This window comes from Hemiscyllium ocellatum, unplaced genomic scaffold (assembly GCF_020745735.1).
Source record: "Hemiscyllium ocellatum isolate sHemOce1 unplaced genomic scaffold, sHemOce1.pat.X.cur. scaffold_877_pat_ctg1, whole genome shotgun sequence".
NCBI lineage: Eukaryota > Metazoa > Chordata > Chondrichthyes > Orectolobiformes > Hemiscylliidae > Hemiscyllium > Hemiscyllium ocellatum.
In genome coordinates, this window is record NW_026869283.1 from 90,001 (window position 1) to 104,482 (window position 14,482).

A 14,482-nucleotide genomic window follows, 5' to 3' on the forward strand; every position below is an offset into this window, starting at 1 on the left:
GGGGTCAGGGTGAGATTTGGGGTCGGGGTAAGATTTGGGGCCAGGGTGAGATTTGGGATCAGGGTGAGATTTGGGGTCAGGGTGAGATTTGGGGTCAGGGTGTGATTTCGGTTCAGGGTGTGATTTGGGATCAGGGTGAGATTTGGGGTCAGGGTGAGATTTGGGATCAGGGAGTGATTTGGGGTCAGGGAGTGATTTGGGTTCAGGGTGTGATTTGGGGTCAGGGTGAGATTTGGGGCCAAGGTGTGATTTGGGATCAGGGTGTGATTTCGGTTCAGGGTGTGATTTGGGGTCAGGGTGTGATTTCGGTTCAGGGTGTGATTTGGGATCAGGGTGAGATTTGGGGTCAGGGTGAGATTTGGGGTCAGGGAGTGATTTGGGGTCAGGGAGTGATTTGGGTTCAGGGTGTGATTTGGGGTCAAGGTGAGATTTGGGGCCAAGGTGTGATTTGGGGTCAGGGTGTGATATGGGGTCAGGGTGAAATTTGGGGTCGGGGTGTGATATGGGGTCAGGGTAAGATTTGGGGTCAGGATGTGATTTGGGGTCAAGGTGAGGTCTGGGGTCAGGTGTGATTTGGGGTCAGGGTGAGATTTGGGGTCAGGGTGAGATTTGGGGTCAGGGTGTGATTTCAGTTCAGGGTGTGATTTGAGGTCAGGGTGTGATTTGGGGTCAGGGTGAGATTTGGGGTCAGGGTGAGATTTGAGATCAGGATGTGATTTGAGGTCAGGGTGAGATTTGGGGTCAGGGTAAAATTTGGGGTCAGGATGTGATTTGGGGTCAGGGTGAGATTTGGGGTCGGGGTAAGATTTGGGGCCAGGGTGAGATTTGGGGTCAGGGTGAGATTTGGGGTCAGGGTGTGATTTCGGTTCAGGGTGTGATTTGGGATCAGGGTGAGATTTGGGGTCAGGGTGAGATTTGGGGTCAGGATGTGATTTCGGTTCAGGGTGTGATTTGGGATCAGGGAGTGATTTGGGGTCAGGGTGAGATTTGGGGTCAGGGTGTGATTTGGGATCAGGGTGAGATTTGGGGTCAGGGTGAGATTTGGGGTCAGGGTGTGATTTCGGTTCAGGGTGTGATTTGGGTTCAGGGTGAGATTTGGGGTCAGGGTGTGATTTGGGATCAGGGTGAGATTTGGGGTCAGGGAGTGATTTCGGTTCAGGGTGTGATTTGGGATCAGGGTGAGATTTGGGGTCAGGGTGAGATTTGGGGTCAGGGAGTGATTTGGGGTCAGGGAGTGATTTGGGATCAGGGTGAGATTTGGGGTCAGGGAGTGATTTCGGTTCAGGGTGTGATTTGGGATCAGGGTGAGATTTGGGGTCAGGGTGAGATTTGGGGTCAGGGAGTGATTTGGGGTCAGGGTGTGATTTGGGATCAGGGTGAGATTTGGGGTCAGGGAGTGATTTCGGTTCAGGGTGTGATTTGGGATCAGGGTGAGATTTGGGGTCAGGGTGAGATTTGGGGTCAGGGAGTGATTTGGGTTCAGAATGAGATTTGGGGTCAAGGTGAAATTTGGGGTCAGGGTGAGATTTGAGATCAGGGTGAGATTTGGGGTCAGGGTAAAATTTGGGGTCAGGGTAAGATTTGGGGTCAGGATGTGATTTGGGGTCAGGGTGAGATTTGGGGTCGGGGTAAGATTTGGGGCCAGGGTGAGATTTGGGATCAGGGTGAGATTTCGGTTCAGGGTGTGATTTGGGATCAGGGTGAGATTTGGGGTCAGGGTGAGATTTGGGGTCAGGGTGTGATTTCGGTTCAGGGTGTGATTTGGGATCAGGGAGTGATTTGGGGTCAGGGAGTGATTTGGGTTCAGGGAGTGATTTGGGGTCAGGGTGAGATTTGGGGCCAAGGTGTGATTTGGGATCAGGGTGAGATTTGGGGTCAGGGTGAGATTTGGGGTCAGGGTGTGATTTCGGTTCAGGGTGTGATTTGGGGTCAGGGTGAGATTTGGGGTCAGGGTGTGATTTCGGTTCAGGGTGTGATTTGGGATCAGGGTGAGATTTGGGGTCAGGGTGAGATTTGGGGTCAGGGAGTGATTTGGGGTCAGGGAGTGATTTGGGATCAGGGTGAGATTTGGGGTCAGAATGAGATTTGGGGTCGGGGTGTGATTTGGGGTCAGGGTAAGATTTGGGGTCAGGATGTGATTTGGGGTCAAGGTGAGGTCTGGGGTCAGGTGAGATTTGGGGTCAGGGTGTGATTTGGGGTCAGGGTGAGATTTGGGGTCAGGGTGAGATTTGGGGTCAGGGTGAGATTTGGGGTCAGGGTTGGATTTGGGGTCAGGGTGAGATTTTGGTCAGGGTGAGATTTGGGGTCGGGGTGTGATTTGGGGTCAGGGTGAGATTTGGGGTCAGGGTGTGATTTGAGGTCAGGGTGAGATTTGGGGCCAGGGTGAGATTTGGGGTCAGGGTTGGATTTGGGGTCAGGGTGAGATTTTGGTCAGGGTGAGATTTGGGGTCGGGGTGTGATTTGGGGTCAGGGTGAGATTTGGGGTCAGGGTGAGATTTGGGGCCAGGGTGAGATTTGGGGTCAGGGTGAGATTTGGGGCCAGGGTGAGATTTGGGGTCAGGGTTTACTGATGTTCCCTATCATTTCCAGGGGTCGGGTGTTGTCCTCCATCTCCCAGAACTGGAGGTTGTTGGGGCCATGTGTGTGTGTGAGAGAGAGGGAGAGAGAGAGAGGGAGAGAGAGAGAGGGGGAGAGAGAGAGAGAGAGGGAGAGGGAGAGGGAGAGAGAGAGGGAGAGAGAGAGAGAGGGAGCGAGAGAGAGAGAGAGAGAGGGAGAGAGATAGAGAAAGAGAGAGCGAGAGAGAGAGAGAGAGAGAGGGAGAGAGATAGAGAGAGAGAGAGGGAGAGGGAGAGGGAGAGAGATAGAGAAAGAGAGAGCGAGAGAGAGAGAGAGAGAGAGAGAGAGAGAGATTCAGGTCAATACACACCCTCCACCAAGATACATGGGCAGTAGCATCAACCTCAAATCAGCCAGCAGTGGGAGTTGTAGCGCACTTGGGATTGTAGAGCAGGGACTGTCCAGTCGCAGGGTCAGATCGTCACATAAGGCAGTGAGGAACAAGCTGACTGGGGGTGTGTCGACACAGTAAGTACTGAAGGCTGGGCAGATCGGGGCTAGTACAGAGCAGATGGCCAGAGTGGTTGCTCAGCTCTCTGACCGTCTCCCCTCCCTCGCTGTCCCCTGCAGAGTTTGATAACAGCCCACGAGCAGTTCAAGGCCACCCTCCCAGAGGCGGATAAGGAGCGGATGGCCATTCTCGGGATCCAGAATGAGATCACCAAAATCGCACAGACCTACGGAATCAAACTGTCAGGAATCAACCCGTACACCAACCTCTCGGCCCCAGAAATCGCTGGCAAGTGGGACAAGGTAAGGGGGGGGGCGCTGGGTGGGGGAGAGGGGGATTAGTTCGGGCATTGACTCCGGGGTATGGGGAGAGAGAGTGGGGGGCATTGGGATGTGTTTGGAGATTGACTCTGGGCCGGGGGAGAGAGTGCGGGGGGGGGTGGGAGTAGCTCAGGGAGTGACTCTGGGCCGGGGGAGAGAGTGCGGGGGGGGTGGGAGTAGCTCAGGGAGTGTCTCTGGGCCGGGGGGAGAGTGCGCGGGGGTGGGAGTAGCTCAGGGAGTGTCTCTGGGCCGGGGGGAGAATGCGCGGGGGTGGGAGTAGCTCAGGGAGTGTCTCTGGGCTGGGGGGAGAGTGCGGGGGGAGTGGGATTAGCTCAGGGAGTGTCTCTGGGCTGGGGGGAGAGTGCATGGGGGGTGGGAGTAGCTCAGGGAGTGTCTCTGGGCTGGGGGGAGAGTGCGAGGGGGTGGGAGTAGCTCAGGGATTGTCACTGGGCTGGGGGGAGAGTGCGAGGGGGTGGGAGTAGCTCAGGGAGTGTCACTGGGCTGGGGGAGAGTGCGGGTGGGTGGGAGTAGCTCAGGCAGTGTCTCTGAGCTGGGGGGAGAGTGCGGGCGGGTGGGAGTAGCTCAGGGAGTGTCTATGGGCTGGGGGGAGAGTGCGAGGGGGTGGGAGTAGCTCAGGGAGTGTCTCTGGGCTGGGGGGAGAGAGTGCGGGGGGGTGGGAGTAGCTCGGGGAGTGTCTCTGGGCTGAGGGGAGAGTGCATGGGGGGTGGGAGTAGCTCAGGGAGTGTCTCTGGGCTGGGGGGAGAGTGCGGGCGGGTGGGAGTAGCTCAGGGATTGTCACTGGGCTGGGGGGAGAGTGCGGGGGTGGGAGTAGTGTGGGGAGTGTCTCTGGGCTGGGGGAGAGTGTGGGGGGGTGGGAGTAGCTCAGGGAGTGTCTCTGGGCTGGGGGGAGAGTGCGGGGGGAGTGGGGTTAGCTCAGGGAGTGTCTCTGGGCTGGGGGGAGAGTGCGCGGGGGTGGGAGTAGCTCGGGGAGTGTCTCTGGGCTGGGGGGAGAGTGCAGGCGGGTGGGAGTAGCTCAGGGAGTGTCTCTGGGCTGGGGGGAGAGTGCAGGCGGGTGGGAGTAGCTCAGGGAGTGTCTCTGGGCTGGGGGGAGAGTGCGGGGGGAGTGGGGTTAGCTCAGGGAGTGTCTCTGGGCTGGGGGGAGAGAGTGCGGGGGGAGTGGGATTAGCTCAGGGAGTGTCTCTGGGCTGGGGGGAGAGTGCGGGCGGGTGGGAGTAGCTCAGGGAGTGTCACTGGGCTGGGGGGAGAGTGCGGGGGTGGGAGTAGTGTGGGGAGTGTCTCTGAGCTGGGGGGAGAGTGCGGGCGGGTGGGAGTAGCTCAGGGATTGTCACTGGGCTGGGGGGAGAGTGCGGGGGTGGGAGTAGTGTGGGGAGTGTCTCTGAGCTGGGGGGAGAGTGCGGGCGGGTGGGAGTAGCTCAGGGATTGTCACTGGGCTGGGGGGAGAGTGCGGGGGGGTGGGAGTAGTGTGGGGAGTGTCTCTGGGCTGGGGGAGAGTGTGGGGGGGTGGGAGTAGCTCAGGGAGTGTCTCTGGGCCGGGGGGAGAGTGCGCGGGGGTGGGAGTAGCTCAGGGAGTGTCTCTGGGCCGGGGGGAGAATGCGCGGGGGTGGGAGTAGCTCAGGGAGTGTCTCTGGGCTGGGGGGAGAGTGCGGGGGGAGTGGGATTAGCTCAGGGAGTGTCTCTGGGCTGGGGGGAGAGTGCATGGGGGGTGGGAGTAGCTCAGGGAGTGTCTCTGGGCTGGGGGGAGAGTGCGAGGGGGTGGGAGTAGCTCAGGGATTGTCACTGGGCTGGGGGGAGAGTGCGAGGGGGTGGGAGTAGCTCAGGGAGTGTCACTGGGCTGGGGGAGAGTGCGGGTGGGTGGGAGTAGCTCAGGCAGTGTCTCTGAGCTGGGGGGAGAGTGCGGGCGGGTGGGAGTAGCTCAGGGAGTGTCTATGGGCTGGGGGGAGAGTGCGAGGGGGTGGGAGTAGCTCAGGGAGTGTCTCTGGGCTGGGGGGAGAGAGTGCGGGGGGGTGGGAGTAGCTCGGGGAGTGTCTCTGGGCTGGGGGGAGAGTGCATGGGGGGTGGGAGTAGCTCAGGGAGTGTCTCTGGGCTGGGGGGAGAGTGCGGGCGGGTGGGAGTAGCTCAGGGATTGTCACTGGGCTGGGGGGAGAGTGCGGGGGTGGGAGTAGTGTGGGGAGTGTCTCTGGGCTGGGGGAGAGTGTGGGGGGGTGGGAGTAGCTCAGGGAGTGTCTCTGGGCTGGGGGGAGAGTGCGGGGGGAGTGGGGTTAGCTCAGGGAGTGTCTCTGGGCTGGGGGGAGAGTGCGCGGGGGTGGGAGTAGCTCGGGGAGTGTCTCTGGGCTGGGGGGAGAGTGCAGGCGGGTGGGAGTAGCTCAGGGAGTGTCTCTGGGCTGGGGGGAGAGTGCAGGCGGGTGGGAGTAGCTCAGGGAGTGTCTCTGGGCTGGGGGGAGAGTGCGGGGGGAGTGGGGTTAGCTCAGGGAGTGTCTCTGGGCTGGGGGGAGAGAGTGCGGGGGGAGTGGGATTAGCTCAGGGAGTGTCTCTGGGCTGGGGGGAGAGTGCGGGCGGGTGGGAGTAGCTCAGGGAGTGTCACTGGGCTGGGGGGAGAGTGCGGGGGTGGGAGTAGTGTGGGGAGTGTCTCTGAGCTGGGGGGAGAGTGCGGGCGGGTGGGAGTAGCTCAGGGATTGTCACTGGGCTGGGGGGAGAGTGCGGGGGGGTGGGAGTAGTGTGGGGAGTGTCTCTGGGCTGGGGGAGAGTGTGGGGGGGTGGGAGTAGCTCAGGGAGTGTCTCTGGGCTGGGGGGAGAGCGAGGGGCAGTGGGAGTAGCTCGGGGATTGACCCCGGGCTGGGGGCGGAGGGACCGTGTGTCCTGACTGGGTTGAGTCTGTGGGTGGGATGACCACTCTGTTCTCTCGCTGACCCTCCCCTGTGCCTCCATGAACAGGTGAAGACCCTGGTCCCTCACAGAGACCAAACCCTACAGGAGGAACTCGCCCGGCAACAGGCTAACGAGAGACTTCGCCGACAATTCGCAGCTCAGGCCAACGTCATTGGGCCTTGGATACAGACCAAGATGGAGGTTGGAGAGAGCCTTACACTGTAACTAACCCCGTGTAGAGGGAGCCTTACACTGTACCTAACCCCGTGTGGAGAGAGCCTTACACTGTACCTAACGCCATATAGAGGGAGCCTTACACTGTACCTAACCACGTGTGGAGAGAGCCTTACACTGTACCTAATGCCATATAGAGGGAGCCTTACACTGTACCTAACCCCGTGTAGAGAGAGCCTTACACTGTACCTAACCCCGTGTAGACGGAGCCTTACACTGTACCTAACCCCGTGTAGAGAGAGCCTTACACTGTACCTAACCACGTGTGGAGAGAGCCTTACACTGTACCTGACGCCATATAGAGGGAGCCTTACACTGTACCTAACCCCGTGTAGAGAGAGCCTTACACTGTACCTAACCCCGTGTAGAGGGAGCCTTACACTGTACCTAACCCCGTGTGGAGAGAGCCTTACACTGTACCTAACCCCGTGTAGACGGAGCCTTACACTGTACCTAACGCCATATAGAGGGAGCCTTACACTGTACCTAACCCCGTGTAGAGGGAGCCTTACACTGTACCTAACCCCCCATTTAGAGAGAGCCTTACACTGTACCTAACCCCGTGTAGAGAGAGCCTTACACTGTACCTAACCACGTGTGGAGAGAGCCTTACACTGTACCTAACCCCGTGTAGAGAGAGCCTTACACTGTACCTAACCCCATTTAGAGAGAGCCTTACACTGTACCTAACCCCATTTAGAGAGAGCCTTACACTGTACCTAACCCCGTGTGGAGAGAGCCTTACACTGTACCTAACCACGTGTGGAGAGAGCCTTACACTGTACCTAACCCCATGTAGAGAGAGCCTTACACTGTACCTAACCATGTGTGGAGAGAGCCTTACACTGTACCTAACCCCATGTAGAGAGAGCCTTACACTGTACCTAACCCCGTGTAGAGAGAGCCTTACACTGTTATAAAGCACGTATAGAGAGAGCTTTACACTGTTTCTAACCACATGTAGAGGGAGCCTAACACTCTACCTAACCCCGTGTAGGGAGAGTCTTACACTCTACCTAACCCTGTGTGTAGAGAGCCTTAAACTGATATAAACCCCGTGTAGAGAAAGCCTTACACTGCAGTGGCTCAGTGGTTAGCCCTGCTGCCTTACAGCGCCAGAGACCTGGGTTCAATCCCACCCTCAGGTGTCTGTCTGTGTGGAGTTTGCACATTCTCCCCGTGTCTGCGTGGAGTTTCCTCCAGGTGCTCCGGTTTCCTCCCACAGTCCAAAGATGTACAGGTTAGGGTGGATTGGCCGTGGGGAGTTGTCCCATAGTGCCCAGGGATTTACAGGTTAGGGTGGGTTGGCCGTGGGAAATTGTCCCATAGTGCCCAGGGATTTACAGGTTAGGGTGGGTTGGCCATGGGAAATTGTCCCATAGTGCCCAGGGATGTGCAGGTTAGGGTGGGTTGGCCATGGGAAATTGTCCCATAGTGTCCAGGGATGTACAGGTTAGGGTGGATTGGCCATGGGGAGTTGTCCCATAGTGCCCAGGGATTTACAGGTTAGGGTGGGTTGGCCGTGGGGAGTTGTCCCATAGTGCCCAGGGATTTACAGGTTAGGGTGGGTTGGCCATGGGAAATTGTCCCATAGTGCCCAGGGATGTGCAGGTTAGGGTGGGTTGGCCATGGGAAATTGTCCCATAGTGTCCAGGGATGTACAGGTTAGGGTGGATTGGCCATGGGGAGTTGTCCCATAGTGCCCAGGGATTTACAGGTTAGGGTGGGTTGGCCATGGGAAATTGTCCCATAGTGCCCAGGGATGTGCAGGTTAGGGTGGGTTGGCCGTGGGGAATTGTCCCATAGTGTCCAGGGATGTGCAGGTTAGGGTGGATTGGCCATGGGGAATTGTCCCATAGTGCCCAGGGATGTGCAGGTTAGGGTGGATTGGCTGTGGGAAATTGTCCCATAGTGCCCAGGGATGTGCAGGTTAGGGTGGATTGGCTGTGGGAAATTGTCCCATAGTGTCCAGGGATGTGCAGGTTAGGGTGGATTGGCTGTGGGAAATTGTCCCATAGTGTCTAGTGAAGGGGTAAATGTCTGGGAATGGTTCTGGGTGGGTTGCACTTCGGAGGGTCGGTGTGGAAATGTTGGGCCAAAGGGCCTGTTTCCACACTGTAGAGAATCTAATCTAATCTAACCCTGGGGGGGGGGATGAACAATGTAGAGTGAGCTTTACTCTGTATCTAACCCCGTGCTGTCCCTGTCCCTGGGGGTGTTTGATGGGGGGACAGTGTAGAGGGAGCTTTACTCTGTATCTAACCCCGTGCTGTCCCTGTCCTGGGAGTGTTTGATGGGGGGGTGGTGACTGTGAGTTGAGGGGAGGGAGTCACTGTGCTCCAGGGTAACGCCCTGTGTGTTTGTCTGTAGGAAATTGGCCACATTTCCGTCGATATCCGGGGCTCCCTGGAGGATCAGATGAACCACCTGAAACAGTATGAGCAGAACATCATTAATTACAAATCCAACATCGACAAGTTGGAGGGAGATCACCAGCTCATCCAGGAGGCCCTCATCTTCGACAACAAACACACCAGCTACACCATGGAGGTGAGCGAGACCATGCAGGGAGCAGGCTCCAGGCCATTCGGCCCCGGTGTGCCTGCCCCGGGAGGGTTTGCTGGTGGATCTGTTTGGCCGTGATTGTGATGCTGTGAATCGAGGTGTCCCTCACTGACCTTTGTGCCTCTCCCCCTCTCTCCCCCCCCCCCCCTCCAACAGCATATCCGCGTGGGCTGGGAGCAGCTGCTGACCACCATCGCCAGGACCATCAACGAGGTGGAGAACCAGATCCTCACCCGAGATGCCAAGGGCATCAGCCAGGAGCAGCTCAACGAATTCCGCGCCTCCTTCAACCACTTCGACAGGGTGAGGCAGCACGTGAGGGGGAGACAGGGCAAGGGGAGAGAAAGATGGGACAGGGTCAGGGGGAGGGGGGGCAGGAGGGGAGACACTGAAGGGGATGGGGAGAGAGAAGGTGAGAGAGGGGCATTTCCTCTGAATTTCCCCTTGGATTCATCCTGGAGTGTCCGGTAACAATGCCCCCCCCCCCACCTTGTGAATGGGGGTGGGGGGGAACACCTTCTTTCCATAAGACATGATCAGATAACCCCACCGCCTCCCTCCTCCCTCCCAAGCCTCTCCTGTCATTGCTCAGGTTCCAAATCTGGACATGACTTTGATGGAAAGGGCAGATATGTTCGTCTTGGAGGAAGTGGGTGGCATGTTCCATTGAGGAGGGGGGGGGGCGGTGGCCTAGTTGGTTTTAGGGCAAATGGGTAGCCATGTTGGTCTTGTGGGGAATGGGTGTCCATGTTGGTTTTGGGGGAATGGGTGTCCATGTTGGTTTTGGTGGGGAATGGGTGTCCATGTTGGTTTTGGGGGAATGGGTGTCCATGTTGGTTTTGGTGGGGAATGGGTGTCCATGTTGGTTTGGGGGAATGGGTGTCCATGTTGGTTTTGGGTGTATGGGTGGCCATGTTGGTTTTGGTGGGGAATGGGTGTCCATGTTGGTTTTGGGTGTATGGGTGGCCATGTTGGTTTTGGTGGGGAATGGGTGTCCATGTTGGTTTTGGGGGGAATGGGTGTCCATGTTGGTTTTGAGGGAATGGGTGGCCATGTTGGTCTTGTGGGGAATGGGTGTCCATGTTGGTTTTGGGGGAATGGGTGTCCATGTTGGTTTGTGGGGAATGGGTTGGTGGCCATGCTCTGAGTGTGGATTGAGGGGTCAGGGACAAACCCCACTCTGACTGCACCTTTACTCTTCACCATCTCTCTCTCATTTGTTGTGTTTTCCAATCCCTGTGCGGTGGATCCAAATTAGAAACGCAATGGCAAGATGGAACCAGATGACTTCAGAGCCTGCCTCATCTCCATGGGCTATGATCTGGTAAAGCCTCGCCACTCCAAGTGTCACTGAGCGTCTCTCATACGCGCATCTCAGAGCGGGCAGCCATATTGATCTTGGGAGAATGCGTGGGCATGTTAGTTTTAGGGAATGGGGTGCCATGTTGGCTTGAGGGGAATGGGGGGTAGGGGCATGTTGGTTTTGGAGTACTCGGTAGCCATGTTAGTTTAGAGAAGTCAGAGGCCATGTTGGGCTTTGGGGCAGTGGGCAGCCATGTTGTTTTTGGGAAAACAATTGGCCATGTTGGCCTTGTGGGAGTGGGCGGCCATGTTGGCTGTAGTTGACGGTAGCCATGTTGGTTTTGGGAAAATGATTGGCCATGTTGGCCTTGTGGGTGTGGGCGGCCATGTTGGCCATAGTTAAGGGTAGCCATGTTGTTTTTGGGGGAGTGGGCGGCCATGTTGTCTTCTGGCTCCCAACCCCAGTCTGAAGGGTTTCCACCAAGAAGGCCTTACACCGATTCTGTGGGTGCGGTGGTTTTGAATATTGTCTTTGCTGACCGTCACACAGGGTGAGGTGGAGTTTGCACGGATCATGACCCTGGTAGATCCCAACAACACCGGCGTAGTGACCTTCCAGGCCTTCATTGACTTCATGACCCGTGAGACAGCTGAGACAGACACTGCTGAGCAAGTCATGGCCTCCTTCAAAATCCTGGCCTCCGACAAGGTAACAAGTTTCAACATAGTCACTCGGAAATACTCGATCACCACTAACTCACACCCGGTTAACAGCTAACACTCCCTGCTGGTTAACACAGGGAACGTTACTCTGTATCTAACCCCGTGCTGTCCCTGTCCTGGGAGTGTTTGATGGGGGGAACAGTGTAGAGGGAGCTTTACTCTGTATCTAACCCCGTGCTGTCCTTGTCCTGGGAGTGTTTGATGGGGGGAGCAGTGTAGAGGGAGCTTTACTCTGTATCTAACCCCGTGCTGACCCTGTCCTGGGAGTGTTTGATGGGGGGACAGTGTAGAGGGAGCTTTACTCTGTATCTAACCCCGTGCTGACCCTGTCCTGGGAGTGTTTGATGGGGGGACAGTGTAGAGGGAGCTTTACTCTGTATCTAACCCCGTGCTGTCCCTGTCCTGGGGAGTGTTTGATGGGGGGACAGTGTAGAGGGAGCTTTACTCTGTATCTAACCCCGTGCTGTCCCTGTCCTGGGAATGTTTGAAGGGGGGACAGTGTAGAGGGAGCTTTACTCTGTATCTAACCCCCTGTCCCTGGGACAGGTTGAGGGAGCCTGTGCCCTGAGTCTAACGGGAGAGTGTTTCCTGTTTCCCTGACAGAACTACATCACGGTTGAGGAGCTTCGTCGGGAATTACCTCCGGAACAGGCGGAATACTGTATCTCCCGGATGACCACCTACATTGGGGCAGACTCTGTGCCCGGGGCCCTGGATTACATCTCCTTCTCCAGCGCACTGTACGGAGAGAGTGACCTGTGAACGCCTCGCCCACGCACCCCTCTGCCCTCTGCCTCGTGAAGACCCCCAGCCCCAGCCCCCCCTTCCCTGCCTCACCACCACCCCCAGCCACCCTGCCCTGTCCAATCCTCAACACCGCTCCTCTGTCACCTGAAACAAAATGGCCGACCGAGCCCCATGCGTCCCTGACATTGCGTTCCCCGCCCTCGCCTCGCTGCGACAACTGGAACGTTTGTGTTCCTGGTTGTTGGCGTGGGGGAGGGTGGGGAGTGTGATGAGGGTCTCCCACAGTGGGTTGGGGGGGGGGGGAAACGATGCTCGGGATAACCCCCTCCGCGATTTTTCTCTCAGGTCCACCTCTCCCCTCCCACCAGAACACTGCCTGCCCTCCAATGATGGCGTCTGGTCCGACTCGGCACCCGGAAGGTTCTAGAAAATGGCGGGGAAATGCCCCTCCCCTCCTCCCCACTACCATTTTTCTTGATCCCGCCCCACTGCCGCGTGAACAGGCCTCCATTTCCTGTGTTGGCGAAGCCTGCTCTCTCATTACCAGCACTCCTGGTGAGAGTCCTCTCTCTCTCTCTCTCTCTATAACCCTCCCTCTCTGTTTCCTGCCACACCCCCCTCCTGCTCCCGGCTCTCCGGAAAGATCTCTCCCCAGGCCGTGGTCCAGGGGGCAGAGGCAAGGCCTAAGTCCTCCACCTTCTATTGCCTCCCCATCCCTCCAACCTCACACCCCACCCCAGAACACGAGTGTGTCACCCTCACTTGGATCCCGCTGTTTCCCCAACCCCTCACCGTTTCCCTACCCCCCAGCGACCTTCCCCCATCCCTTGCCAAACCGCCCCCCCCCCCCCCCCCCCGAGCTCAGTCTCGCCCAGAAATCTTTCAACGGCTTCCCCAAAACTGGTCTCGCTTGGGAACCGAAGGTGACCGCAAAGAGGACCGGTGGAGCGGAGTGATGGGCAGGGTGCTCGGTTTGAACGATCAGATGTTTGCACAGCCCCTGTACGTGGAGAAAATAAAACTATCCCTCAAACTAAACTCTTTTCTTGTCGAGAGTCCAGGTAGTCTTTTCAGCCATCCTATCCCTGGCTTGACTCAATCAGTGATACAGGCCCAGGGTGGAGCCTGTCTGTCTGTAGTCACAGTCCCACACTGGGTTTGAGACCAGGCCTGGTGTCTGTAGGCCTCAATCCCACACTGGGTTTGAGATTGGGCCTAGTGTCTGTAGGCCTCAGTCCCACACTGGGTTTGAGATTGGGCCTAGAGTCTGTAGGCCTCAGTCCCATACTGGGTATGAGACCAGGCCTGGTGGCTGTAGGCCTGAATCCCACACTGGGTATGAGACCAGGCCTGGTGTCTGTAGGCCTCAGTCCCACACTGGGTATGAGACCAGGTCTGGTGTCTGTAGGCCTGAGTCCCACACTGGGTTTTGTGATCAGGTCTGGTGTCTGTAGGCCTGAGTCCCACACCAGGTTTGAGATCCGTCCAAGTGTCTGTAGGCTGCAGTTCCACACTGGGTTTTTTTTAGATTACTTACAGTGTGGAAACAGGCCCTTCGGCCCAACAAGTCCACACCGACCCACCAAAGCGCAACCCACCCAGACCCATTCACCTACACTTACCCCTTCACTTAACACTACGGGCAATTTAGCATGGCCAATTCACCTGACCTGCACATCTTTGGACTGTGGGAGGAAACCGGAGCACCCGGAGCAAACCCACGCAGGCACGGGGAGAATGTGCAAACTCCACACAGTCAGTCACCTGAGGCAGGAATTGAACCCGGGTCTCTGGCGCTAACCACTGTGCCACCGTGCTGAGATCAGGCCTGGTGTCTGCAGGCCTCAGTCCCCCAGTAGGTTTGAGGCCAGGCCTGTGTTTGTAGGCCTCAGTCCCACACTGGGTTTGAGATCCGGCCTGGTGTCTGTAGGCGTCAGTCCCCCCGTAGGTTTGAGGCCAGGCCTGTGTTTGTAGGCCTCAGTCCCACACTGGGTTTGAGATCAGGCCTGGTGTCTGTCGGCCTCAGTCTCTGGGTTTGAGATCGGGCTGGTGTTTGTAAGCCTTAGTCACACATTGGGTTTGAGATCAGGCCAAGTGTCTGTTGGCCTCAGTCCTACACTGGGTTTGAGATTGGGCCTGGTTTCTGTAGATCTCAGTTCCACACCAGGTTTGAGATTAGGCCTGGTGTCTATCGGCCTCAGTCCCACACTGGGTTTTCTGATCAGGCCTGGTGTCTGTAGGCCTCAGTCCAACACTGGGTTTGTGATCAGGCCTGGTGTCTGTAGGCCTCAGTCCCACACCAGGTTTGAGATCAGGCCTGGTGTCTGTAGGCCTCAGTCCCACATTGGGTTTGAGATCAGGCCTGGTGTCTGTAGGCCTCAGTCCAACACTGGGTTTGTGATCAGGCCTGGTGTCTGTAGGCCTCAGTCCCACACCAGGTTTGAGATCAGGCCTGGTGTCTGTAGGCCTCAGTCCCACACTGGGTTTGAGACCAGGCCTGGTGTCTGTAGGCCTCAGTCCCACATTGGGTTTGAGATCAGGCCTGGTGTCTGTAGGCCTCAGTCCCACACTGGGTTTGCAATCAGGCCTGGTGTCTGTAGGCCTCAGTCCCACATTGGGTTTGAGCCCAGGCCTGGTA

The 14,482-nt window shown here is 57.4% G+C and overlaps 1 protein-coding gene across 1 annotated transcript in view; it reads left to right on the forward strand.

The window, feature by feature from the left end:
• LOC132814614 (alpha-actinin-2) overlaps positions 1 to 12,882 on the forward strand; it is an 87,174-nt gene extending 74,292 nt beyond the window's left edge. Inside the window, exons 15-21 of the mRNA XM_060823547.1 lie at positions 3,187 to 3,369; positions 6,340 to 6,474; positions 8,878 to 9,057; positions 9,229 to 9,375; positions 10,331 to 10,396; positions 10,925 to 11,083; positions 11,701 to 12,882. Of these exons, the coding sequence (XP_060679530.1) occupies positions 3,187 to 3,369; positions 6,340 to 6,474; positions 8,878 to 9,057; positions 9,229 to 9,375; positions 10,331 to 10,396; positions 10,925 to 11,083; positions 11,701 to 11,859 (1,029 nt within the window). The 3' untranslated portion in view covers positions 11,860 to 12,882. The remainder of the gene's footprint in view (positions 1 to 3,186; positions 3,370 to 6,339; positions 6,475 to 8,877; positions 9,058 to 9,228; positions 9,376 to 10,330; positions 10,397 to 10,924; positions 11,084 to 11,700) is intronic.
• The last annotated feature ends 1,600 nt before the right edge of the window (positions 12,883 to 14,482 follow it).